This window comes from Heterocephalus glaber, unplaced genomic scaffold, assembly GCF_053883595.1.
Source record: "Heterocephalus glaber isolate CG9 unplaced genomic scaffold, H.glaber_assembly_v1.0 deba00001452, whole genome shotgun sequence".
NCBI lineage: Eukaryota > Metazoa > Chordata > Mammalia > Rodentia > Bathyergidae > Heterocephalus > Heterocephalus glaber.
Genome location: NW_028258302.1, coordinates 15,057,534 through 15,082,072, shown reverse-complemented (window position 1 = coordinate 15,082,072; position 24,539 = coordinate 15,057,534). Strand labels below are relative to the sequence as shown.

General features: G+C 53.2%; 2 protein-coding genes and 1 pseudogene across 6 annotated transcripts; all 3 read left to right on the top strand.

Moving 5' to 3' along the window:
• The first annotated feature begins 166 nt into the window (after positions 1–166).
• Positions 167–13,967, top strand: Tmem222 (transmembrane protein 222). Of its 4 annotated transcripts, none has more exons than XM_021263138.2 (7): positions 167–402; positions 6,497–6,637; positions 8,079–8,163; positions 9,263–9,294; positions 11,593–11,689; positions 11,767–11,888; positions 13,020–13,967. In XM_021263138.2, exons 1-7 carry the CDS (start codon positions 209–211, stop codon positions 13,105–13,107), a joined length of 759 nt encoding a protein of 252 aa, XP_021118797.2. In that variant the 5' UTR covers positions 167–208; the 3' UTR covers positions 13,108–13,967. The 4 variants fall into 4 exon arrangements, with proteins under 4 accessions (XP_021118797.2, XP_021118796.2, XP_087071602.1 ...); XM_021263137.2 differs by having other exon boundaries at positions 174–402; positions 11,767–11,897; XM_087215476.1 differs by lacking the exon at positions 6,497–6,637 and having other exon boundaries at positions 176–402.
• Positions 13,968–15,611: 1,644 nt separating this feature from the next.
• Positions 15,612–24,364, top strand: Sytl1 (synaptotagmin like 1). 2 transcript variants are annotated; one of them, XM_013074343.3, is made up of 16 exons: positions 15,648–15,761; positions 17,741–17,969; positions 18,374–18,521; positions 19,041–19,189; positions 19,380–19,452; positions 19,531–19,579; positions 20,087–20,159; positions 20,393–20,496; positions 20,637–20,747; positions 20,899–21,065; positions 21,531–21,627; positions 21,856–22,014; positions 22,209–22,287; positions 22,393–22,492; positions 23,731–23,936; positions 24,144–24,364. In XM_013074343.3, the coding sequence occupies exons 2-16, from the start codon at positions 17,918–17,920 to the stop codon at positions 24,281–24,283; spliced, it is 1,707 nt and encodes a 568-aa protein (XP_012929797.1). In that variant the 5' UTR covers positions 15,648–15,761; positions 17,741–17,917; the 3' UTR covers positions 24,284–24,364. The 2 variants fall into 2 exon arrangements, with proteins under 2 accessions (XP_004850760.1, XP_012929797.1); XM_004850703.4 differs by lacking the exon at positions 18,374–18,521 and having other exon boundaries at positions 15,612–15,761.
• Positions 19,621–19,729, top strand: LOC147827240 (U2 spliceosomal RNA; annotated as a pseudogene).
• Positions 24,365–24,539: the final 175 nt, after the last annotated feature.

Sequence of the window (24,539 nt, the reverse complement as noted above, 5' to 3'; positions counted from 1 at the left end):
AAGAAGCCAGACTGCGAGCCGCCTGAAGGCAGTGCAGGGTGCAACTCGCCAGCAGGCACCACAAGAGGGGCAAGGCCGGCCGGGCCCAGAGTGACTCGGCTCGAATTCCCGGGGGGAAGGCCAAGCAGCGCGGACCCCACCTCCGGGAAGTGACGCCACGGGGCCTAGCCGCACCGGAGCAGGTCCGCCTGAGCGAGGCGCGCGCAGCATGGCGGAAGCGGAAGGGAGTTCTCCGCTACTGCTGCCGCCGCTGCCGCCTCCTCCCGGAATGGCGGAAGTGGAGGCGCAGACGGCGGCCGAGACGGACATGAAGCACTACCACGGCTCTGGCTCCGTCACCATGGACGTGGAGCGAAGCCGCTTCCCTTACTGCGTGGTGTGGACTCCCATCCCGGTGCTTACGTGAGTTTCCTCTGGTGCCCGCGCGGGAGCGAGGAGGGCTCGGGGAGAGCCACGGCCTTCGCGGCGACCTCGGGCGAGCACGCGCCAGCCTCTGGACCCCTGCCCGCACCCTGCCCTTTTGCGGGATGCTCCCCGCAAGGTGCCTGTTCCCATCGCAGGTGGGACACCTGCCCTCGTGACACCTGGTCTAGTCTGGGAGAAAGACAAGTATAGGGCGGCGGAAAGGCCAGAGGGGTAGTAAGCTCGAGCGCTGCAGGCGTGCAGAAGGGGGCCCCTAACCTGCTCTTGAGGGGATACCTTCATTCCCTCACTGGTTTATTCACTCTCGAGCAGATGCTTACTGATCACTTACACGGCAAGACATCCTGCTGCGTCTGGGAGCAAGAGTGGGAGTTTGGTTGGGGCCACTGCATCCTGTGATGTCAACATTGGAAGGGCCACCAGGAGTCTAGGAGTGCAACCCTTTGCCTTGATCATCATTTCGGTTGCAAAGCAGGTTCTGGTCCCAGGGTGTCTGCCTCGTGAACCAAAATTTTGTAGAGAAGCAGGTTCCGTAAAGGTCAGGAGAGAAGCAGGTACGCGGGTGCTGCTTGCTGCCCGTCTGTTTTAGCCTTGGGAACTGGTAACAGTAACTGCTCCTCCAAGTGTGGGACAGTTTGCTGATCTCTCACTCCCATTTACTCTGAATTTCACCACCACTTTTAATGTAGGAATTATCTTGTCCTATGGTGAAGCTGAGCTTCTTATAGAACTGCCTTGGTCAAGGTCCTGGCCCTGAAAGCAGAGACATTCAAAACTCAAGCCTTCTGACTGTCTACTATCTAACTTACTGTCTTTCTTCTTCTTCTTTTCTTTTCTTTTTTTGTTAACTTACTGTCTTCCACATTTTCTTTCTTTCTTTTTTTTTTTTTTTTTGGTACTGAGGATTGGACTCGGGTCCTTGTGCCTGCGAGCCAGGCAGCAGAACCACTAAGCTAAATCCCCGGCCCATTTTTTTTCTTTTTGAGACAAAGTCTCACTATGTAGCCCAAACTGGCCTTGAACTCTTGAGGATTATCCTGCCTCAGCCCCCTGAGTGTTGGGATTACAGGCATGTGCCACCGTGCCTCACTTAAACTATGTCCTATCCCCTCTGACTGAATGAAATAATTTTGTTTCCTTTATCAAAAACAGCCATGTAGGGCTGGGGATTTAGCTCAGTGGTTTCACCGCCTGCCTCAAAAGCACAAGGTCCTGAGTTCAATCCCCAGTAGCAAAACAAAACAAAAAAACAGCCAAGTAGATGGCATGGTGGCACTTGTCTGTAATCCTAGCTACTTGGGAGGCTGATTTAGGGGACTCTTAAGTTCAAGGCCAATCTGAACAATTTATCAAAACCCTTTCTGAGAGTAAAAAAGCCTGGGAGTGTAGCTCAGTGTTCCTTGAATTCAACCCCCAGTACTGCAAAAAAAAAAAGAAAGAAAAGGCCAAGTGATGATGTGGCTTTATGTGCATATATATATATATATATATATATATATATATATGCTGCTGATCCTAAAATGGCTTTAATGTTTGTATTTGTTTAAAATACTTGAATTGTTTCAAATACTTATGCGTTTAAGAGCATCGAAATCTGAGGGGTTTTTTTTTAATTTTTATTTATTTATTTATTTTTGGTACAGGGGGATTGAACTCAGTCCCTTGCACTTGCGAGGCAGGCATAGTGCCACTAAGCTAAATCCCTGGCCCTTTTTAAAAAATTTTAATTTTTATTTATTTATTTATTTTTGGTACCGGGGATCGAACTCGGGACCTTGTGCTTGCGAGGCAGGCGGCAGAACCACAGAGCTAAATCCCCGGCCCTCTGGCCCTTTTTTAAAAATTTTATATATTTATTGGTACATTTTAGGTATACAATACATTTACATTTATCATTGGGTGCTTGTACCTGAACATGATGAATCTTAGTTCTTATTTTTTCCCCCATTACCTGTGTGCCCTTCACCCCCTCCACCCTTCCCTATTTACATAGATTTCGTTTCCTTTTTTTTTTTTCTTTCTCATAATTTTCCCTTTCCCTTCTTCCCTTTCCCCTTCCCCTCCCGCCACCCCTACACCTTTGGACCTTTTCCTATTTCAAATTATCAGTTATTCATTTTAATCATTTTCATCCTTATTTACACTTTCAGTTTCTCACACTAGAGATACTATTCGGTATTTACACATGTGTGTGCTATTTATTTCACTTAAGAGTGTGGCTTCAATATGCATCCATTTAGCTATAAATGTCTCTAGTTTCTTGTTCTTTATGGCTGAGTAGTACTCCATTTTATTAAAAAACCACATCTTCTTTATCCAGTTTCCAGTTGATGGGCACTTGGGCTGTTTCCAAGCTTTAGCTATTACAAACTGTGTCTAGCCCTTTTTTTAAAAAGCCAAATTTTTTTTTTTTTTTTGGTATGGGAATCAAACTCAGGACCTTGCACCTGTCAGGCAGGTGCGGTGCCACTGAGCTAAATCCCTGACCCAAAATCTAAGTTTTTATGAGTAGCTAGAGTCAGGATTTTGTGGGACTCTTTTTTGGGGGGGGAGAGTGCTGGGCATCGAACTCAGGACCTTGCACAGGTTGCAGCAGGCGCTGGAACCACTGAGCTAAACCCGCAGCCCTCTAAGTTTTTAAAAATAAAATAAGAACGTGTGTCCATCAATTCATCAGTGTTCTTTTTTTTTTTTTGAGACAGGGTCTCAATATGTGGTTCAGGCTGGCCTTGAACTCACTATGTAGGCCAGGCTGGCCTCAAACTCATAGCAATGCTCCTGCCTCAGCCTCCTGAGTGCTAAGATTATAGGTGTGGGCCACCTGGCTTGGCTTAAGTTCTTTTTTAACACATTTGCTAAGAGACTTAGGGCCGGGGATTTAGCCCAGTGGTTCCGTTGCCTGCCTTGCAAGCTCAAGGACCTGAGTTTGATCCCCGGTACCGGAAAAAAAAAAAAGTGTTTGTGTAAGAGACTTGTATGTGCCCAGATCCTTGTAGGCGGTAAGAATGTACAGTGGTGAATAAAGCAGATATAGTATTTGCTCTTATAGAATTTTGCTTGTTGCAGTACTGGGAATTGAACCCAGGGAGTGCTGAGGTATATCCCTACCTACCCTTTTGTTTTGAGACAGGATTGCCCAGGCTGGGCTTGAACTTGTGATCCTCCTGCCTCAGCCTCCCAAGTAGCTGGAATTACAGGCACGTGCCACTATGCCAGACTCTTACTCAGTTTAAATCATGGTAGAAGGTGTAGAAAGTAAACAAACTTCTGTAAGTGCTTAGTGCTATGGAGAAAATTAAATGTTAATATATAAGTACTGGGGGGGATACTTAGGGAATGTATTGATTTTGCCAAAACCTATCCTGTTATTCTAAGGTCTAGTTGGCCTTTCCTTATTTTCAAAACCACCATGTGTGGCATGGTCTACTGCATAGAAATGGTAGCAGCGTGAGGTGGAGGCACCACAATCCCCAGTCAGCTGGGCTAGAAGCACCTCACATCCCATTTCTCCCCCCAGATCTGTGTGCAGAGGTATCTATAAGACCAAGGTGAGCAAGAGATTCGTGTTCCTTCAGAGGACTTGCCCTCCCGCAGAAGAGGGAGGGAGACAGGTAGACTAACCTTTGTAAGGCATTTCAGTGTTACTGAAAGAGGACAGAGCTAGGAACACATGTGCTACAAGTAACCACATATGTCTTTGAAGGAGACATCAGAGGAGGAAACTGAATCCAAAGATCTGTCTGCCCCCTCAGGGGTGTTAATAATTCTGCATGAAAAACCAGGTAATAAATAGCTGCTGCTACCAATAAAACAACTAAGATTGGGTACTCCTTGTGTTCTGGGCTCTGTTCTAAACATTTCATGTTCACTGTCATTCAGTCCTTACATTAACCTATGAAAATAGATAGTCTTCTTACCAAGGAACAGGAAATAAAGGCCCAGAAAGCAGCATGGGGCTTTTCCCACTGAGATAGTCTACCTTCCCAAATAGAGCTCCAGGATTCATTCATTCCAAGGACCTCTTATGTAGTGGTCTTGAGTATGAATAGACAGCTATGCACAAAGGAACTCTTGAGGGCCAGGGATTTAGCTCAGTGGCACCGCGCCTACCTTGCAAGTGCAAGGTCCTGAGTTTAATTACCAATACCAAAAAAAAAAAGCAGCTCTTGAGTTTGCCTTCCTGGAGCTTCCAGAGTGACGGTCTACTTTGAGGGTTTCTTTGGGGCTTCCACCAGCCACAGGCTCTGCTGTTTTCTCTTGCAACTTAGACTTGTCTCAGTTCTAGCAGCAGCTGCCAACACAGGTGTGGTGTGTGGAGCACTCATCAAAACCAGACTTTCTACCAGTCAGATGAAAGGAGTTGAGGCCAGCGGAAATCCTGAGATTAGGGTCTAAGAAGGCAGGTGAGCTACTTGCCCATAATTCTGATTGTCCATCCTAGGGATGGATCTTCAACAACTTACTCTTTGTCAGTTCAGTCAGCGAGAAAGCAAGTATTTATTGAATATTTGGAGATAATAACCTTGAGAAACTACCAAATATAAGGCAATACTCTAAGCATTTGGCAAGTGGACCCTATTTAATCCTTATACTAGCCACCCCTCAAGGTACTTAATACTGTCCATAGAGAGACAGGAATGAATAACTTGCCCAAGGCTAAACCTAGATCCAACATTAGAACCAAACTCCCCCTCTTTTTTTCTTTTTGGTACCGGGGAGGGATTGAACTCCGGTCCTTGTGCTTGTGAGGCAGGCGGCGGAACCACTGAGCTAAATCCCCAGCCCTCCCCTCCTTTTTTCTAATTGGCACATAGTAATTGTATAGACTTATGGGATGCAGTGTGACATTTCAATACCTGTTTAAAATATGTAATGATCATAGCTGGGTGTGCTAGTGAATGCCCATCATCCTAGCATTCTGGGTGGCCGAGGCAGGAGGATCTCAAGTTCAAACTCAACCTGGGCAACTAGAGACTGAGAGAGACCCCATCACAAATAGTTGTTGTAAAAAAGAAAAGGGCTACGAATGCGACTCAGTGTGAAGGTCCTGGGAATACACACACACTGTAAATACTAATATATATATGAGACCAGATGGGGGGATTGGAATATCCATCACCTGAGACCTCATTTCTTTGTCTAGCTATTAAAAAACACAATTGGGCCAGGGATTTAGCTCAGTGGTTCCACCACCTGCCTCGCAAGCGCAAGGACCTGAGTTCGATCCCCCAGTACCAGAAAAAAAAAAACACACACAGTTGGGCCAGGGATGTAGCTCAGTGGCACAGCACCTGCCTGGCAAGTTTGAGGTCCTGAGTTCGATCCCCAGTACCAAATAAATAAATAAAAATAAAAACACAATTGTTGTCAACTACAGTTAACAGTACTGTGTATAGAACATCAAATGTTATTCCTCCTATTAGCTGCACTCTCTTCATTCTTAAATGCAGGGCATTTGTTCATTTAGTTAACAAACATTTGATTGCAGTTATATGCCAGGCACTGCCCTAGAGGCTACTATAGTAAACAAGATTTAGTCTCATGGAACTTTTGTGGGAAAAGACAGTCATCAAATAATTTCAGGTAATAGTACATGGATACTGTAAAGAAAGTAAAGCAGAGCCAGACATGCTAGTGCATGCCTGTAATCCCAGCACTTGGGAGGCAGGAGGATCGCTGCGAGTTCAAAGCCAGCCTGGGCTACATAGTGAGTTCAAGGCCAGCCTGAACTACATAGTGAGACTGCCTCCATTAAAAAAAAAAAAAATATATATATATATATATATGTGTGTGTGTGTGTATATATATGTATATGTGTGTATATATATATGTATGTGTGTATATGTATGTATGTGTATGTATATGTATACACACACACACACACACACACATATAAAGGAAAGAAATTAAAGCAGAGTAACAGATCTGGAATGCATGAGGTTGTGTGTGGCTGTCTGGTAGCCTCTGACCTGGCCTTCCTCTTCGTATCTCCCCTCCCATTCTTCAAACACATACTATACTTTCCAGCTTTGGAGTTTTCTTTTCTGCATGTCCATATCCCATCCTTTCACAGGTCAAGGTTAAAAGTCATCTTCTCTGGGATGTCTTTGCTGACACCACCTCAGCCCCATATGACCACTACACACAGCGTTTCCAGGGTGCCTCTCCCACCTAGTTCTGCAGGGATAACACCTCTGCTGACCTGCAGCCCTAAGTAAGCTTTCCCTCCTTTGAACTTGATGTAAACAGAGTACCTTTTCTACTCTTGGCTAAGGTTTCTTTCAGCTTTAGTCCATGCGAGTCTGTTGTGTGTAGCAGTTTGTTCTTTTGTTGTTGTATTGAGACACTATCTCACTCTGTAGTGCAGGCTGGCCTTGAACTCACTGTGTAACCAGGCTGGCCTCGAACTCACTGTGTAACCAGGCTGGCCTCGAACTCACTGTGTAACCAGGCTGGCCTCAAACTCATGAGGATCCTCATTTAATGCCCTATCTGTTTAATGACTGTTTGGACTTATGATTGAGGAAAACTGTTTGGACTTGTGACCCGGTGTGCAGACTTAGGAACCATCCTTTTCTTTTTCCATACAGTTCTATACATCTTGGGGTTTTTTGTTTGTTTTTTGGTGTGGGGGGTGTCAAACTCAGGTCCTTGCGCTTGCAGGCGGCAGCACCACTGAGCTAAATCCCCGGCCCTAGGCTTAATTTGTTTTAAAGAGACAAGAGGGCATGATAAAACAAGGCCTGGTGGAAAAGAGGACTGTCTTCCTCTCTGCCCATTTGTCAAAAAACCATCAAACATGAGCTGGGGATTTAGCTCAGTGGCACTTCACCTGCTTCTCAAACGCAAGGTCCTGAGTTTGATCCCTGGTACCAAAGAAAGAGAAACCATCAAACATGAAGTCCTACAAACCTTAGCTACTCTCCTGGCTCTGGTTACAGACCAGCCCTTTTACCTCCCCCTACCTACCACTATAAATAAACACATTGAGGTTGCTTGGGGTCTTTTATCTTCCATCCAGAGTTAGAGCCCCACCTCGCCCCACCTTTGTTTCTCTTTGTTCTTTTATATCTTTCTTTCTTTACCTTTTCTTAATCTTCCACCATTGTCATTTCCTACTCCATAAATCCTTCAGCCACCCACCCAGGCCATAACACTTGCACATGCTAGGCAAGTGCTGTACCTCTGAGCTACACCTACATCCTGACTTAAGTTAGTTTTGGCAAATGTTTCTGGCTGTTTTACTTAAAAGTGTTATCACAGTTCTTGTACATGGCTGCATGGGCACAAGTATTTGTTTCTGTTGGGTGTTCCCGGAAGTGGAACTGCTGAGGCCTGGGGTCCTGTGCCAGACTCCCAACTCGATAGAACTATTTCTACTCCCCCAGGAGTGGGTGGGAGTTGCAGTTGCTCCTCAGCCTCCCTGCAGTCCGTGCTGTTGCCCTTCTCGCCTTCCTGCTGGGCACAGGGCTACGCTGTTGTGTGATGGTTCTCAGGCAGCTCTCTGTGCTTCCTGCTCCTCTGGAGCACCCTATGGGCTTTCATGTCACAGCATTACATTCAGGGCCCTCACACTGGAGGAAGTGTCCCCAGTGCCTGTCTAACTGACCACAGACACCCAAGCTGCAGCCCTTACCTGTGCTTTTTCCTTGCAGGTGGTTTTTCCCCATCATCGGCCACATGGGCATCTGCACATCCACGGGAGTCATTCGGGACTTCGCAGGCCCCTATTTTGTCTCGGTGAGTCCTGGTTCTGCCCGGCCCTGGAGGTTTGAGGTTCACTGCAAGCCCCACCTGTCTTGCCTGCAGGAGGCTTCCTGTCTCCCCAAACCCAGGAAGATGCAGGTGCCATGCAGCCCTGGCCCTAGCCCTATGCCCTCGCCAGTGTTTGACCCCTTTCCCCCTTCTCTTGCCTCCAGGACAGGCCGGGAGGGCAGTGTGGCCAGAAGGACTCTTAAGTAACTGACCCAGCCCTTTGCCCCCACCCCTAGGGTGAGAGACACGGGTAGGGCTTAGAGGCAAGAGTGGAGTCAGACCATCCAGGAACCACATCTCTGGACCTTCAGAAGGTGGGAGCCAAGGTAGGGGGAGGCTGATTCGGTTCCTGGGGTGGGGCTTCTAGAATGAACCAGCTGCATTCTCAGGTCCGTTCCCAGGGGATGGACCAGGACTGGTCCAGTGGGCAGCTCTGGATGAGCATGCACCATCTGCCCATTTGCAGAATCAGAGCTGGGAGAAGGGGTGTGGTGGCACCAGCTTCTTTATAGTAACAGTAGTCGTGACTGTCTTAACATAAAGCCTATGACTTTGCACTTAAAAATTATTTCACTAGTAGGGCATGGTGGCATGTGCCTATAATGCCAGTACTCTGGGAGGCTGAGGCAGGAGCATCGAAAGTTTGAGCACAGCCTATGTGGCTTAGTGACTTAATAAGACCTGTCTCAAAATTAAAAATAATGGGGTCGGGGATGAGATCAGGCTGTAGGCAACCAGGTGGCTCCCTGTGGGCCATCACTGTTGGGTCAGGAGGCCAGAGTGCTGGTGTTTATGCCACTAAGGCAGCCTCCTGCCTGTCGCCAATGGCCAGAGAAGACTGACCAGAAGCTTAGAGAGGGCAAGAGAGTTCCCTGGGTGCCGCATTGCCTCCTTCCCACAGAAGGGCTGCTTTTGGCTCTTTAGGTAGCGAGCATGCCAGCCCCCAGCAGGCCTCTGCCCCACTGTTGCTCACCTAACACACCCCCATCTACGTCACTGTCACTGCACTTGAGCCACTGACACAGGCTTGTCATCCAGCCTGGATGTCGGCTCCCCACTAACCTCTGCTCTTGTCCCCCAACAGGAGGACAACATGGCCTTTGGAAAGCCTGCCAAGTAAGTGACGGGACATGTGTAATGGCCCCCAGGCCAGCTTCCTCTCGCCTAGAGCTGCAGGCCAGGCCCTCTAGGACGCAGTAGGAGCCAGCACTCTGAGGGCAGAGAGTGAGGGGAGGGACAGCCAGCGCCCACCAGGGCAGAGCAGTCTTTTTCCAACCACCTGCTATGCCAGCCCTTGGCTGGCCTTCACCTGTAGACTATACAGGCCTTGCCTCGGCTCGATGAGATCATTTTCTGCTCCAGGGCAAAGGTGAGGGAAAAGAAGGGATATGGTCAAGGTCACATGTGTAGGAAGTATAGTAGCAGGGCTCACAGCCAGGTCTTTCCCCCTCTACCAGCTGGACTTACTCTTGCCCCTTAGGAGCAAACAGACCATTTAAGGAATTAGGGAGCTGAGCATGGTGGGATACACCATAATCCAAGAACTCTGGGAGGCTGAGGCAGGAGGAACACAAGTTTCACCCCAGCCTGGACAACTTACCAAGATCCTATCTCAAAATACTAGAAGATTTTGGGGGGGGGGGGGGCGGGTACAGGGAATTAAACTCAGGCGTGGCAGCACTGAAGAACATCCCCAGACCCTATCTCAAAATAAAAAAGGACTGGGGATGTACCTCAGTGCAAAGGCCCTGGGTTCAATCCCCAGTATTGGAGAATAAAGGGCCACCATTGAGAACTTTGCTGGTAAGTTCTGCTTGGAGGGAATAAAAGCAGTTCAGGCCCTTTTGGATGGGCTGATTTAGTTGGGGGCTTTGGTCTTCATTTCCTTAGTCTTGGGTGCTCACCCAGTGCCAGTGGCTCAGTCATCAGTTTTCTCAAAGCAGCAGTAGATGCCCTGTGCCCTGTGGCCTGAGGCTGCCAGGAGAGCTGGGGGCTGAGGAGGAGTGGGTGTCCCACAGCAGAGGCAGCGTGGAGCAGAGTTCCCTGACCCTGCTCTGACTCTCTCACGCAGGTCGAAATGTGGGCCAGGGGCCTCTGAGCTGGGTGTTTGCAGTTAGGCTGCTTTTCAAAGACAATTTTGTTTTTTTGTGTTTGAGGTGGTTTTTTGTTTTTGTCTTTTGACAGGGTCTCACTATGAAGTGCAGGCTGTCCTTGAACTCATTATGTGGCCCAGGCTGGCCTCAACCTCACAGTAATCCTTCTGCCCCAGCCTCCCAACTGCTGGAATTATAGGCACATGCCACTACGCCCAGCTTTTTAAAATTTTTCAAAGACAGTGTGAAGGGTATTCTTTCCCGGGCAGGAACCCCTGGGGACCCCTGGTTCAGGCCACCATGGTTTCTGTCTCTAGGCTCTTCCCCCAAACCATTTCCCCACACCAGAGCTAGAGGGCACTGTGTCTCCCAGTGCTCCTGGCCCTGAACCCCTTGGGCCCTGCGTTGCTTGGAACAGCTGTCCTCACCCAGCTTGACGCTCACAGGCTTTGTCTTCGCCAGCTTCTCTCCACCTCACCCCAGCAGAGCGAGTGGGGAGCCCTGGGGAGAATGCTTGCTGATGGGCAAACCCCACAGTGTGACCTTCAGGTCCCTGCATGATGTGGCCCCTGCTGTATCTCCTCCATCAGCCTCCAGCATTCTGTCACCCCGTTTCTCCTTCTGAGTCAGTCACTTGTGTCTGGGACACACTGCACAGTGTTGTGCCTTTCACTTTGTTCAAGCTGTTCCTCAGCCCACAGTGGCCACCTCCATTTTCTGTGACTTGCTAACCCCTCTTCTTTCAGATTAGACTCAGGTGTCACCTCTGGAGAGCCTTCTCGTATACCCTGTCTTCTTCCATTCAGGTTGCCATGACAAAACACCATGGAGTGGGTGGTTCATAAACAACAGAAATTGCTTTCTCCTAGCTCTGGAGATTTGGAAGGCCAGGCTCAAGGTGCTGGTAAATTCCACGTCTGGTGAAGGCCTGCAGCACCTTCTTGTGTCCTTACATTGGGTGGCGGGGAGGGGAGCAGTCTCTTTCCTGCTTCTTCTACAGGCACTGATCCCTTTCATGAGCCCCTCCTGCATTGCCCAGTCACTTTCCAAAGCCTTGCCTCCAAATACTTACACATGCGGGATAGGATTCAGCACGTGAATGGGGAGAGACGCACACCCAGACTATAACACCCCTGGCTGAGTTAGTCCCATGCCCTCCCAGATCCACTGTGGCACTGGGCATCTCCCCTCGGGTCACAGTTGTCTGCTGTGTGACTTTGCTCCAGAACCGGCTTACCCCTCAGCCTCAGCATCCAGCTCAGGGCTGTCACAGGAGGCCACAGGAGGTGAGCTGGTGCCCAGAACCCCCTGTCCCCCTCAGGTACTGGAAGTTGGACCCTGCACAGGTTTATGCCAGCGGGCCCAATGCATGGGACACAGCTGTGCACGATGCCTCTGAGGAGTACAAGCACCGCATGGTAGGCAGGCTGAGCCAGCAGGGACCAGGGTGGGAGATTTCCCCAGCCTGTCCTAACATCCTGTTCTGTGCCTCCAGCACAACCTCTGCTGTGACAACTGCCACTCGCATGTGGCATTGGCCCTGAACCTGATGCACTACAACAACAGTACCAACTGGAATATGGTGACCCTCTGCTTCTTCTGCCTGCTCTATGGGAAGTACGTTAGGTGAGCTGGGCCCACTCGCACAGTCCCCTCCAAGGATCCCAGTCATTTCTAGAGTCCTTCAGTCAGCAGGGACAGCTGGACAGATGCCAGCTGGAGCCGTGGTGGGTCTAGAATGACAAGCTGAGTTCCTGGGGGAGAGGGAGGTGTCTTTGCTGAAGTCCAGCTCATCACCTGCTTACTGTGATGGCCTTGGGAAACTGCTGTGGCCTCTGTCGCTGCTGTCCTTGGTGAGATGGGGGTGGGGATTCTGGCTCCTTGGTGAGGTCACAAGTCCACAGAGCCCGCTGCTCAGGCAGTGTGAAGAGAGATCACACAGGATGGTGTGACCGTGCCCACAGAGTCCCTTCCTGGGCATCCCTTGTAAAAGCCAGGGTTCTGGGGAGATGGGCCCAGTGGTGGCCCAAGTAGACCTTTGAAGTTACAGCTCATGGCCTATGAGGTCCAAGAAACCATCCAGCTCCCAGCAAAGAGAGCTCAGAGAGGTTGAGTGAGTTTCCCATGGCCCCACAGCGTGGACACAGCAGAGCCCAGACTTGGAAGCCACACAGAGTTGGGCTAATCTGCCTGCCTGCCAAGCTTTCCTCTTAGCTGTGCTCATCCTTAAAAGCTACTGAAAAGGAGACTCTTGGGAGTCTTTTTTTTTTCCATCCTTAAAGGCTTTTAGAGGTCCCCTGAGAAGAACACAGCTGTGGTCACATTGAGACTGAGGCAGAGGCACAGTTGAACCAAAGTCCTTGACTGCCAGCCCCTTGGCTCCAGCCCCAGCACGGTGCAGACACTCACCAGCTCCTCCCAGTGAGATGTGGTACTAGGCCAGAGGCACATATGGCTTCCATACCCAAGCGGAAGTTCCTGGTCCTCTCCTAGTGGCTGTGGTGAGCCGTTAGGACCCAGGGAGATTGAGTACACATATACTTCCTGCTCTGACAGGGATCTAGACTTCACCAGCAGCTGGAGGTACAACACAGTGGGCACCAGACTGGGCCCGGTCCATGTTGACCAAGTTTGGGCCTGTGGAAGTGATTCTGGGTTCTTCTTTGGGGCTGGCAGCCCTGTCGGGGTTGTGAATGGATGGGGCTCAGGGCCCCTCACCTACTCACCCTGCTGTTCTTCCTCTCTTAGCATCGGGGCCTTTGTGAAGACCTGGCTGCCCTTTGTCCTCCTCCTGGGCATCATCCTGACTGTCAGCCTGGTCTTCAACCTGCGGTGATAGCTGCCAGGTGGCCCCGAGTCCACCAAACTCCTGAGGAGACAGCCACCACCCTTTTGGCCCCAGATTCTTCCTCTTCACCCCCAAGGCAGACTGGGCCTGCTGTATAGGACATGGGCCCTGGGCTGGGGAAATAGAAGTGCTGAGGACAAGCATGGGACAGGGCTGTCTGCTTGTTGATCTCCCTATCCCCTCCCCCTGGGCTGGTGACACCACCCTTGAGGCATCCTCCTTGCCAGCTGTTGGGACGGCCTCACCTCCCTCTATAGAGTTCCTCCTGCCATTGCCAGTGCCCGGTGCACAAGGACCCACCAGTGAGGCCACCCTGTGATGAGATTGGGAGTGGGAGCCTGCTCTCTGGTCACTGGCTCTGGTCTCAAGGTGGGGCGGGGACACTTAAGTCTCCATGAGCTGAGCTGCCCGATGCCTCCCCAACATTGGGCTGGATGGGCCCCTCCTTTGGATGTCTGCGCCCGGGTAGTGCATGCCCCTCTCCTGGCATTCTCCAGCCCCTGCAGCACCCTCTTCCCTCCCGGGGCTCCCAGCACCTGGCTCATCTCCCTCTGCAGTTTGAGCTGGCGAGGCCAGCAGAGCTGACGTGCGGAGCAGGCGGTATGGACCACACTTGGCCCCAGCTGGGGTGCAGGCTGCATGCTGCTGATGCCACCCTTGAGTCCCAAGTGTGGGTGGCCTGTCAGAGCAGCCAGTGCCATCAGAGAGCCAGAGAGGGGCTGTTCCTCCCACCAGACTGCCACTCCCCAGAAGTCGACAGAAGGGGCCTATGCTGACCATCTCACCCCTGCCCCATGAGCTCCATTGTGAGGGGCTGCCTGGCAGGATAATAAAGAGTTTTGAGTCCAGGTGGTGTAACTGTTTCTCCTTCTCTGTGGCTCGCTCACCCCTTCAGCTCCTTCCCTCTTGGTGTCCTTGGACACCTCTAGTGCTGGCCAGAGGTCTGGTTGCCAGCGCCTTGGCTGAATCTGTGTTCAGTGCCAGGAGCTTACAGGACTTCAGCGTCTCAGAATAGGAATTGCTCATCCCTCCGCATCTGCCCTTCCAAGCTCCTAGGCTTCCAACCTCTGGGAGCCCTGATGGAGAAGACGGGCATCACCTCTCCATGGTGGACACTCACTAGATACTGCATATGTAAACACATTTATGTATTTATTGAGTCTGCAGGGAGCTGGGCATGTGATCTCAGCTACCTGGGAGGCTGAGGCAGGAGGATCACAAGTTCAGAATCAGCCTGGGGAAAACCTTGTCTATGAATGAATGGGCCCGGGGATGTAACTCAGTGATTCAGCACTTACCTAGCATGCATAAGCCTTGTCAATCCCCAGTACTTTAAAATAAAGGAGGGTGTGGGGCTGCAGGAGTTGTAGTGAAAGTCCTCTGAGTAGGGATTATTACCCCCATTTAACATGAGGAAAAATAAGTTTGAATTGCAAAATGTAAGTTGGGCAGGCTGGACCTCAGATGGGATGGAAGGTCACCTTCAGTTTTTGAAAATAGTAAGGACATTCAAACGGGAGCTTGTTTTGATGAGAGGAGGAATGAAGTTCCCTTTAGAATCCACCGCTTGTCCACCTCCCCTCCCAGGTCTGTGAAATTTCTGTCATTCATGGCCCCAGATTCAGGAGCGGGGACAGGGTAGGCAGCCTGGAATGGAATTCGGGTGACCTCTTGTGCCCAAGGCCAGACTGAAGACAGCCCCAAAGGATCGTGGTCCCAAAGCCAAGTACTCCATGGCCCAAAGCTCTTCTCCTAGGGTGAGCAGAATCTGGGTGCTGAATGAGGTGCTCAGAGGGATTCCCCATAGACAGGATGTAGCACCCTCACCCTGGCACTGGAAGAGTCCAGGCCTTCTCAAGCAGGTGGGACCTAGGGTGGCAGAGAGGACAGAGAGAGCTGTGGCCAGCACTTCCTCAGAGGTGGACATGGAGTGGCAATGGGGGTGCTGAAAGGAACATGAGTGCTGGTCTGTGCTGGAAAAGGGACACCTGGCACCTACTTCATGCCAGCTTGTACCAGTACTTTATTTCCTGTAGAATAGGCTCCTGGTACTCTGCTATCTACAGTTTGCATAGGAGGAAACTGCAGCTCAGACAGGCTAAGGAACCTACTGAAGGTCACAGAGGCAGAGCAGGGACTCTGCTCAGGGTTGTCTAACTGCAAAGTCTGCAATCCTTCCATTACTCTGGTTCTTAGAAAGAAAAGTGTCTTAACTTTGCTTTCAAAACAGTTTCCTATCAGCTCCTCCGTGGGTGGGGCGGGGCTGCTATGGGGCAGCTACCCATTTTCTGCCCGGTCGGCCAAGGCTCTGTGGGACCTGCCGAAATTACAGGATGCGGGTATGTTGGAGCTGGGGCCACGCCTCAGGCCCCGCAGACCCACCAAGCTGGCCCTGGCTTCCAGGAGAGCAGCTGCAGGGCGCACCCCAGGGAGCCGGCAGTCCAGGCCCGGTTTTGCACCAGGCCCTGCTGAGGTGTTTCCTCCTCCTCCCCCTCCTCCTTCTCCTCCTACTGGCTGGGGCAGCTGCTCTTCTGGGCCACTCAACCTTAGGCCTTCACAGCTCTTCCCCTGGTCCCTAAAACCCACCCGCTGGGGAGCCAGAGCCACCTAAGAAGGCGTCCTCCTATACTGGACCCCCACAGGTAACACCTTGGTGCCAGGTCCCCTGCCCTGCTGGTGTCCCCAGGAGCAGGCACTGGCACCTGCTATCCTGGGTACCCTCTGGCATCCTGGGGTGGGGGAGGCGGGAATATGTCTGGGACTGGACTGATCGGGCAGGTAGACCCTTCTGGTACCAATGGGTCTGTCCACAGTGGTGAAACAGTTGGGAGGACCAGGTGCTTGATCAGCCTCTGGAAGGGACGGGATTTCAAGAAGGGGAACACTGAGTTTGGATGCCAGTGGCTTCGCCCAGGCAGACCTCAAGACAAGGGCAGGTTCAGTTCTGCCAAGTGTCCCCTCACCTTAGCGCACACATGCGTAGTGGCCCCCAGGAACCCCATCACACAACACAACACACAGATTAGTCTTGCAGACAGCAAAAAAGGAAATGCACATGGTGTACACACCCACACAGCACTGTCACCCAGAAAGTCACTGAACACCAGGACAATCTAATCAGCCAGGGAGCATCACACAGCAACACAACACAGAGACACACGCAAACTACATGGGCTCCTGGAACTCTCAGCATGCAGACATGCCAACCATTCCAGACACCGAACATGGAACACACGGTGTATGACAGAAGTAGCCCAGAAGAGCCTAATGCTGTTTGTGTGACAGCCAGCACCTCGGACACAGCAGTTGAGAGAGTTGTCATCTAGGAGTACACAGGGTTCCATAGACACAGACATGCGGAAACCCCAGCCTCTTCAGGGCAGGCAGCAGGGGGACAGGCTTGCTCAGCTTGGGCACTGACTCATCTGGGAGGAAACAGGGCACTGGAGGCAGCAGGCACAAGCCAGGACCTGCCACTGAGCAGCCCTCTTCCCATCTCTCCCCTACTTGGAGCCCTGGCAAGGAAGAGGTGGGAAGGAGAGGACGGACTGCACAGTGGGCTCAGGCTGAAGCCATAATCTAGTGCTGTGCCCCCTGCCACGTCCATATGCCCCTCTCAGCTGGCAAAATTTTCCTTCCGAGTCATGGTGGTGCCTGGGCATGAGCTGCTTTGCCATCCGAGGCTGCTAGCGGGGCTTGATGTGGAGGGTGAGGGAACCATGTGGCCACAGCAGGGGGGCCCAGGGGCCCCGGGCAAGAAGGCAGGGCTGGCGGTGGGGGCATCCCCGGGCTGGTAGCCTCAGTGGGAGAGGGTGCTGTGGTTACTTGAGGGGAGGAAGTTGGGGGTATGGGCTGGGGAGGAGGTTGCCTCACACAGGAAAGCCAAATGGGCCAGGGCAGGGTGGAGGTAAAGAGTGGCAGAGCAGGCCCAGGTGGGGAGGCTCCCTGGGCAGGGGGATGAGCAAATGGGTGTGTTTATGTGTGTGCATGTGGGTGTGTAATTTCCTGGGTGTGTGCAGGTGTATTTTTGCATTTAATCAGTCAAATACCAGTTATCTGCTATGTGCAAAGTCCTGGCTTTGAGGGGGATGACCTGTCCCCAATTTCAAGGAACTTGCAACCAGTTAGACTGGCAATGTGTGTAAGCAAAAGTGGGATTTGAGTTTAGCCAGAGACACACATTTGTCCCCGGACGGACTTACTCTTGTGCAGATGAACATCTAGACGGGTCCCTCTCTCCCTTTGTGTACGCCAGCTTTGTATGGCTTAAGAACATGTGTGTGCGCAGCCTGGGTGGGTCTGCACAGGTCCCTTCGTGGGGGCATGGGTGCACTTGTGCCTGTCTTCACAAAGTGTCAGTGTGCACATGTGACCGCAGGCATTCACGCACGCCCACCCAGGTCAACGTGTGCACGTGTGTCTGTGTGTGCCTGCTGCCGGGTGTGTGCATGTGTGTCAATAGGGTTTGAATACGTCCCTGAGTGTGTTCGTGGGCTATGACCTTGACCTCAGCCTTCCAGGGAGTGTACCTTATCTCCCACCAGGCACACATTTGGGGAGAGAAGGGCAGACATGCTGTGTTCGAGAGAAGAGACTGACCTGACCATTGGTCTGCCCCCAGGAAGCCACTTGTGCCCAGCTGGGGCACGGCTCCAGCTGATGCCCCAGAGGGACCACCCATCTCAGGAGAGGCTTTGGGCCCTGTCCTCCCTCCCCATGGCACATGACCCAGAGCCTGATGCCGAGGGACTGTTGGACCTCAGCTTCCTGACAGAGGAGGAGCAGGAGGCCATTGCCGATGTCCTCACCAGAGATGCCCGCCTGCGCCAGCTGGACGAGGGGCGGGTCAGGTGAGGCAGGGTGGCTGCTGGCCAGGAGGAAGGGGTCTCGGGCCCTTGAAGGTTTGTGAGGGGCCCCTGCTGTACTTCCTACCAACACTTGCCTGTCAAGAGTCCTCTGGTCCCCTCTGCCCTGGGCCAGCTCAGCACTCATCACTTCTCCGGGTGGCTGAACCAGCTCCCTCCCTCCATAGCCTCCCTCCCAGCCTGCACTTAGGCCTGCCCCTCCCAGTCACTACCAAGTGGCAGCACCAAAGGCCTCCCAGACTGGCCCTGCCAGCCTCCCCCACCTCATCTTTCCCCTCAGCCCCAACCTGACAACAAACACAATACCCACTACCCCCACATGGGTGCTCTGTGCCCCTGAACACACCCTCACTTCAAAGCTGAGGCTGTTTGTGCCTTCTTCCTGGAAGAACACAGCAGTAGAGGGGCACGACAAACAGCTGGAGGACAGACACTTCTAGTTATGCACCTTTGGGCAACTTACATGACCCTGAGCACTATTCTCCTCATCTATAAGATGGAGCTTCGGAGTCCTATCTCAGAATTAGGAGAAATTATGTAAGTATGGCCCACAGTAATCATTTAATGAATATTTATCCTTTTCTATCTGGAGAACTCCAATTTGTCCTTTAATAAGCAATTCAAGGCCGGGGATATAGTTTAGTGGTTCAGAATTTGCTTAGCATGTGTGAGGGCCTGGGCTCAATCTCCAGTATGGGAAAAAGAAAAGGAGAAAGAAAAAGAAAGAAAATTTGAGTGTCACCTCCTCTGGGAAGACCTCCTGGATTCCCACAGAGCCCGCCCTTCTTACACTCATCATTGCACCTACCTCCCCATAGCATACTTGACGATTCTGTTTTTGTTTTTGTTTTGGAACCAGAGATCCAACTCAGGACCTTGTGCTTGGGAGGCAGGCAGCAGAACCACTGAGCTAAATCCCGGGCCCTTGACTATTCTGGATTCAGTCTCCCCATAGCAGGGGTCACATCTGATTTGCTGTGAAGAGCTGGGACCCATTGGGTGGCAGGAATATTGGTTGAGTGAGGAGTGACAGCCATGCCTTCCCCTCTCCTCCAGCAAGCTCCGGGCCTCGCTAGCAGACCCCGGGCAGCTGAAGACCCTGACAGGAGACTGGTTCCAGGAGGCACGCTCCCAACGGCACCAGCACACCCACTTCGGCTCTGACCTTGTCCGAGCCTCTATCCGCAGGAAAAAGAGCTCTAGGGGTGAGAGGAGACCTGGTGGGTGCTGGGTGGGTGGGTAGAGTACACAGGGAGAGGGCCCCTGGGCTGCAGTCCTAGCTGCCCCCTACTGTGTCTTTGGATGGGGTTAGCGTTGTCGCCAGGGGCCTCTCCTGTGGGTCACAGTTAGACTTCCTGAGAACGGGCAGTCACAGAACTTCTTACCTGGGCCCAGGAGACCAGCCTCTGGGCAGTGACAGGGAGGCTGAGGCTGCTGGGAAAGAGACTGAAGAGGAGATAGAGCCCAGGTGAGGAGGTGTCACAGAGGGGAGGTGACTGCCCTTACCCAATCCCTTCCTCTAAAAACCAGCTCTACCTCATCCTAGGCTCCCCACAGAGGAGGAGGCCCCTCAAGAGAGGCGTGGTGAGATTCATGTGAGTATTGAATGACTGAGTGAGCTAATAATGCACAGCACATCTCTTCTCGGCTTTTTGGCTAAGACCAAGTGTAGTATCTGTTCTTAGCAGTTTAATAACGCGCAGGACCTACAGTGCAGGTGAATGTGCTGGGGAAGCAGGCCCCTCCACTGGAATCTGGAGACCTGGGCTTCAGCACCCACTTTGGTCAGGTGCTGGTGTGGACTGACCTCTGAAGGAAGCAGCCAGTAGCAATGGGTGGGACTCAGAAAGTGAGGCCAGAACTCAGATTCTACTGCCCCACCCAGAAGCCTGGGGATGGGGTAGGCCCACCCGGAGGGGCAGCCCTTGGGATGTGAGGGTGTGAAATACAGGCCAGACTGGTCCTGCCACAGCTGCCAGCCCTGCTCTGAGGGCTGCCCTAAGTCTGAAGCCAGCTGGCGTCTCTGACTCCTGACCCCACTATGACCTTTGGTCCTTTCTTCATTGGCCTCCACTGTGACCTCTACCCCTTGATTTCTTTAGGGACCTGATTTTCCCTCATCATATGCCCCTCTAAAGGTCTCAGATCATGAGGAGGAGCCTCAGATCCAGGAAGGTGAGCGGGAGTTTGCGTTAGGAGCCAGAGAAGTTGTGGGGAGGCCCTTAGTGATCCCAGTCACCATGTCCACATTCCTCCTCCTGCGTCTCGGTGACTGTGTGCCCATCACGCCCCAGGGCAGCTCTGGGGGCCTTGGTCTGGAGGCCGTCAGGGTTGTGAATCGGTCCCACCAAATTTGCTCAGGGGCGGGCAGGAGAGAAGCCTGCTCAGCAGCTTGTGCTCTGCCCCAGCCCCCGGCCCAGGGGGTGCCCAGGTGGAAGCGGAGCAGGCGGTGCCAGAGCCCCAGCCCAAGCCCTTGCCGGAGACCAGGAAAGAGCCACTGCCCGCGGCCCAGGTAGGCGGGAGCGGCCCGCCGCTGCTCGCAAGACCCGGAGCGGATTCTGGGCGGGAGTCGGGCTGCGAGCCGTGGACACCTCGGAGGTAGTGGCAGGGGCGGGGAACTAGCAGGCGCCCGGTCACTTTCCCGCCCTTCAGGTCCAGGTGGCGTCCGAGACCCTGGAGAACGGGGAGGCCCCGGGGCCCAGCCCCTCACTTGACCGCATGCTTAGCAGCAGCTCCTCCGTGTCCAGCCTCAGCTCCTCCACGGTGAGGGGTGCGGGAAGACCTGGGGGCCGGCTCTCCCCTCTACCTTTCCCTCCCTGCTCCTCTGCGCTCCCGGGTGTAAGCCCCTGAGCCCCGCCAACCCCAACGTGAGCCCCCAGACCCGGGCTCTGACCTCCCCCACCCCTGCCTGCAGCTGAGCGGCAGCCTCATGAGCCTGTCCGGGGAGGTGGAGGGCGGCACCTTGCAGGTGTGCGGCTCCTTGAACTTCGCACTGCGATACGATCCCGGGGCCCGAGAGCTGCGCGTGCACGTGATCCAGTGCCAGGGGCTGGCCGCCGCCCGGCGCCGCCGCTCCGACCCGTGAGTGCCCGCCCCGACCCGTGAGTGCGGGGTGCAGGGCTGTAGAGGGTACCCACGAGGGAGAGGCTGGGGGTACAAAGGAGTCATTCTCACAGACCAGCCCAACATCAACTTTCCTTGGCCTCAGTTTCCTTGTCTTCAAACTGAGATCGACACCGGGCACGGTGGAGGAGGCCTGTAATCCCAGCGCTCGGGAGGCTGAGGCAGGAGGATCACTCCCAGTTAGTTCAAGACCAACCTGGGCTAGTAGTGACTTCAAGGCCAGCCCTAACTACTTAGCAAGACCCTGCCCCCCAAAAGGGAGGGGGTAACGACATGGGGATTCAGGAGGTAATTTCTGTAAATTAGGAGGCCTCGAAGGTAGGACAGTGTTGTGGATGGTGGCTGGGGAGGTCCCAGAGGCAGGGGAGAAGGCTCTGCCTGGGTCCCTCTCCTTACCTCCAGCCCTCCCTTTCCTTGCCCCAGCTATGTCAAAAGCTACCTCCACCCAGATAAGCAGAGCAAGCGCAAGACAGCTGTGAAGAAACGGAATCTGAATCCAGTCTTCAACGAGATTCTCCGGGTGAGGCTGCAGACATTAAGGAACAGGGCTCCTCTTCCTGAGGGGCGAAATGGCAGGGGCTGCCAGTTTCCACCTGGGCTGCTGCTCCAGTCCTTGTTTCCAGGAGGCCCCGGTTGATGCACTCTACAGCTGTCCCCATTAATGTCCCTGGGGCTCCCCTGGATGCCTCCTGCTGGTGCCTGGCAGGACCACCAGCGGTGCTGCACTAAAGCCACCTCCTGTCCCCAGTACTCTGTCCCGCAGGACGAGCTCTCAGGTCGTGTGCTGAGCCTGTCTGTGTGGCACCGTGAAAGCCTGGGCCGAAACATCTTTCTGGGAGAAGTTGAAGTGCCCCTGGACACGTGGAACTGGGACTCCGGGCCCACCTGGCTCCCCCTGCAGCCCCGGGTAGGGCAGTGAGGCCTGCATAGGGTTCCCCCTGGAGCTCCCTCTACCCCCACGCCCTCCCTCCCAGCCAGGCCTCGTCTGCCTCTCACCCTTACAGCAAGGCTGGCCCAGGGCCGGTTTGACCACACCCCATTGTGTCTGGAGGCCTTGCTGGTCCCTGCCCCCTGACCAGCCCTCCTCCCTGGCTCTTGCAGGCTCCACCCTCTCCCAAGGAGCTGCCCAGCCGTGGCTTCCTCTCGCTGTCCCTCAAGTATGTCCCTGCTGGCTCAGAGGGTGAGTGACCCACTGTGAGAGGCCAAGCTGGATGGGCCTGGGTGACAACAGAGCCCTGTTGATCCAGGTGGACTGAGCCCAGGGCCTAAGCCGAGCTCTCCGCAGGTGGGGGGCAGCCTGTGAGTGGGGAGCTGCACTTCTGGGTAAAGGAAGCTCAGAACCTCATGCCGCTGCGCTCAGGATCCCCGGACACTTTTGTGCAATGGTGAGAGCATGCTGCTGCCTGCTTGCCCTTCCTTAGCCAACTGTGGGGCTCTGACCTGGGAGCATCCTCAACACTCCACCCTGTCACCAGCCCAGCTTGGGGCTCAGGCAAAGGCCTGGAGTAGGGAAAGTGGAGGACACTTTTGAGGAGTTGCATTCCAGGGAGACTGGTGGTGACTGCAGGAGCTGAGACTGAGAGGCCACAGGGTCCCTCCATGGAGAAGATGGAAGGTCAGGTTCAGGGGGCTGGACCAGAACTTGCAATTCAGGGAGTTGTTTGTTTTTTCCCTCATATGCTGGGGATCAAACCCAGGGCCTGTGTGGTTCCATTGCCTGCCTTGCAAGCAAAAGGTCCCGAGTTTGATCCCCAGTACCAAAAAAAAAAACAAAACCCAAAACCTAGGGCCTGAGGTTTCCCTAGGCCTAGGTTCTACCCCTGAGCTATACCTCCACCCCCAGTGGTTTTCAAAGTAAGTTTAGAGGGATCTTTAGGGGTGCCTCCAGAGCTGGGTGTGAAGGCCACACCTATAATCCCAGCACTTTGGAGGCTGAAGCAGGAAGATCACAAGTTTGATTCCTGCCTGGGGAACTTATCAAGATGCTGTCTCAAAAATACATGAATAGGGGCTGGGGATTTAGCTCAGTGGTTTTGCCGTCTGCTGCACAAGCGCAAGGACCCGAGTTCGATCCCCGGTACCAAAGAAAAAACAAAACATGAATAAATAAAAAGGGGTAGGGGTGTATCTCAGTGCAGAGGCTCCAAGCTCAATCCCCAGTACCACAAAAAAGGGGTTCTTCCAGGTGCTGCCCCTCTGAGTGAAATGGAGGCAGGCTCATCAGATTCTGGGCTTCCATTGTTTTTCTTTCAGTTATTGTACTTTTTTTTTTTCAGTTATTGTACTTCTGAGCAATATTTTATTTTGCAGAAAGACTTTGAAACCTTTGGAAACTAATTGGGGTATAGAGGCAACAGGGAATCCATGAAGGTCACTGAACCAGGGAGTAGCAGAAAATTACATTTCAGAAACATCGCTCTAGGCTCTATCCTAGGAATGGGAGTTGTAAACTTAAAGGCAGGAGACTCAGAGGAGACCGTGTGAAAGTCCCAGGGCAGTGAGGCTAGAGGCCAGGTCTAAGGCCTGAGCCAGGGAACATGGACGTAAGTGAGGGAGAAAGGATAGGCCACTGGCTCTCGGGGCTGGGGGGAAGTCACCTGATGCCACCTCACCTTTCCCACAGCTCAGTGCTGCCTGATGACAGCAGAGCTGGCCGCCAGCGCACAAGGGTGGTTCGACACAGCTTCAGCCCGGTGTTCAACCACACCATGGTTTACGATGGCTTTGGGCCTGCTGATCTACGCCAGGCCTGTGCCGAGCTCTCTCTCTGGGACCATGAGGCCCTGGCCAGCCGCCAGCTGGGGGGCACACGCCTCAGCCTGGGTACTGGTAAGCAGAGCGGGGCCCTGAAGGGGGTCAAGCTGGAGGCAGGGGCTCAGTGTGTGGCCTTGGGTACCTCTCTGCCCTTTTCTGAGCTCTTGCCATCAATCTGGGGGTGACTGGGCACAATGCATAATCTGGGAGCAGGCAGGTGCCTCTTGGGACCTAATGTGTCCAGTGTGACCATGCCCTCCGCCTGTGCCCACCCACATCCAGGCAGCAGCTACGGGCTCCAGGTGCCCTGGATGGACTCCACACCTGAGGAGAAACGGCTCTGGCAGACACTTCTGGAGCGGCCATGTGAGTGGGTGGATGGCCTTCTACCCCTCAGAACCAACCTGGTCCCCAGGGCTTAGCCCTATATGCAGCCCCTCTCTCAGGGCCCCCATCCCTGGGCCTGCCCTCGGCTAAAGTCAATAAAGTTTCTTCTGAGATCAGCAAGGGGCTGCTGTCTGCTGGAAATGTTGCACAGGGAGGTAAAATTCAAGGAGGAAAATGGTGGGAAGGGAAAGGGACCAGATTAAGGAAGCTCAGGCATAGAAACAAAGACCTCAAGGGGCCGGGCCACTCCCAGGACACCACACACCCCCCTCCAAAAGGGCTGAGACAAGG

Bases quoted from the DNA above. Each gene is read 5' to 3' on its own strand.
- Tmem222 (XM_021263137.2), top strand. From the start codon at position 209: ATGGCGGAAGCGGAAGGGAGTTCTCCGCTACTGCTGCCGCCGCTGCCG. The intron at 9,295-11,592 runs GTAAGTGACGGG...TGTCCCCCTCAG, and splicing joins GCCTTTGGAAAGCCTGCCAA to GTACTGGAAGTTGGACCCTG. The intron at 11,898-13,019 runs GTGAGCTGGGCC...TTCCTCTCTTAG, and splicing joins CTCTATGGGAAGTACGTTAG to CATCGGGGCCTTTGTGAAGA.
- Sytl1 (XM_013074343.3), top strand. From the start codon at position 17,918: ATGTCCTCACCAGAGATGCCCGCCTGCGCCAGCTGGACGAGGGGCGGG. The intron at 20,748-20,898 runs GTGAGGGGTGCG...CCCTGCCTGCAG, and splicing joins CCAGCCTCAGCTCCTCCACG to CTGAGCGGCAGCCTCATGAG. The intron at 22,288-22,392 runs GTGAGTGACCCA...AGCTCTCCGCAG, and splicing joins TGTCCCTGCTGGCTCAGAGG to GTGGGGGGCAGCCTGTGAGT.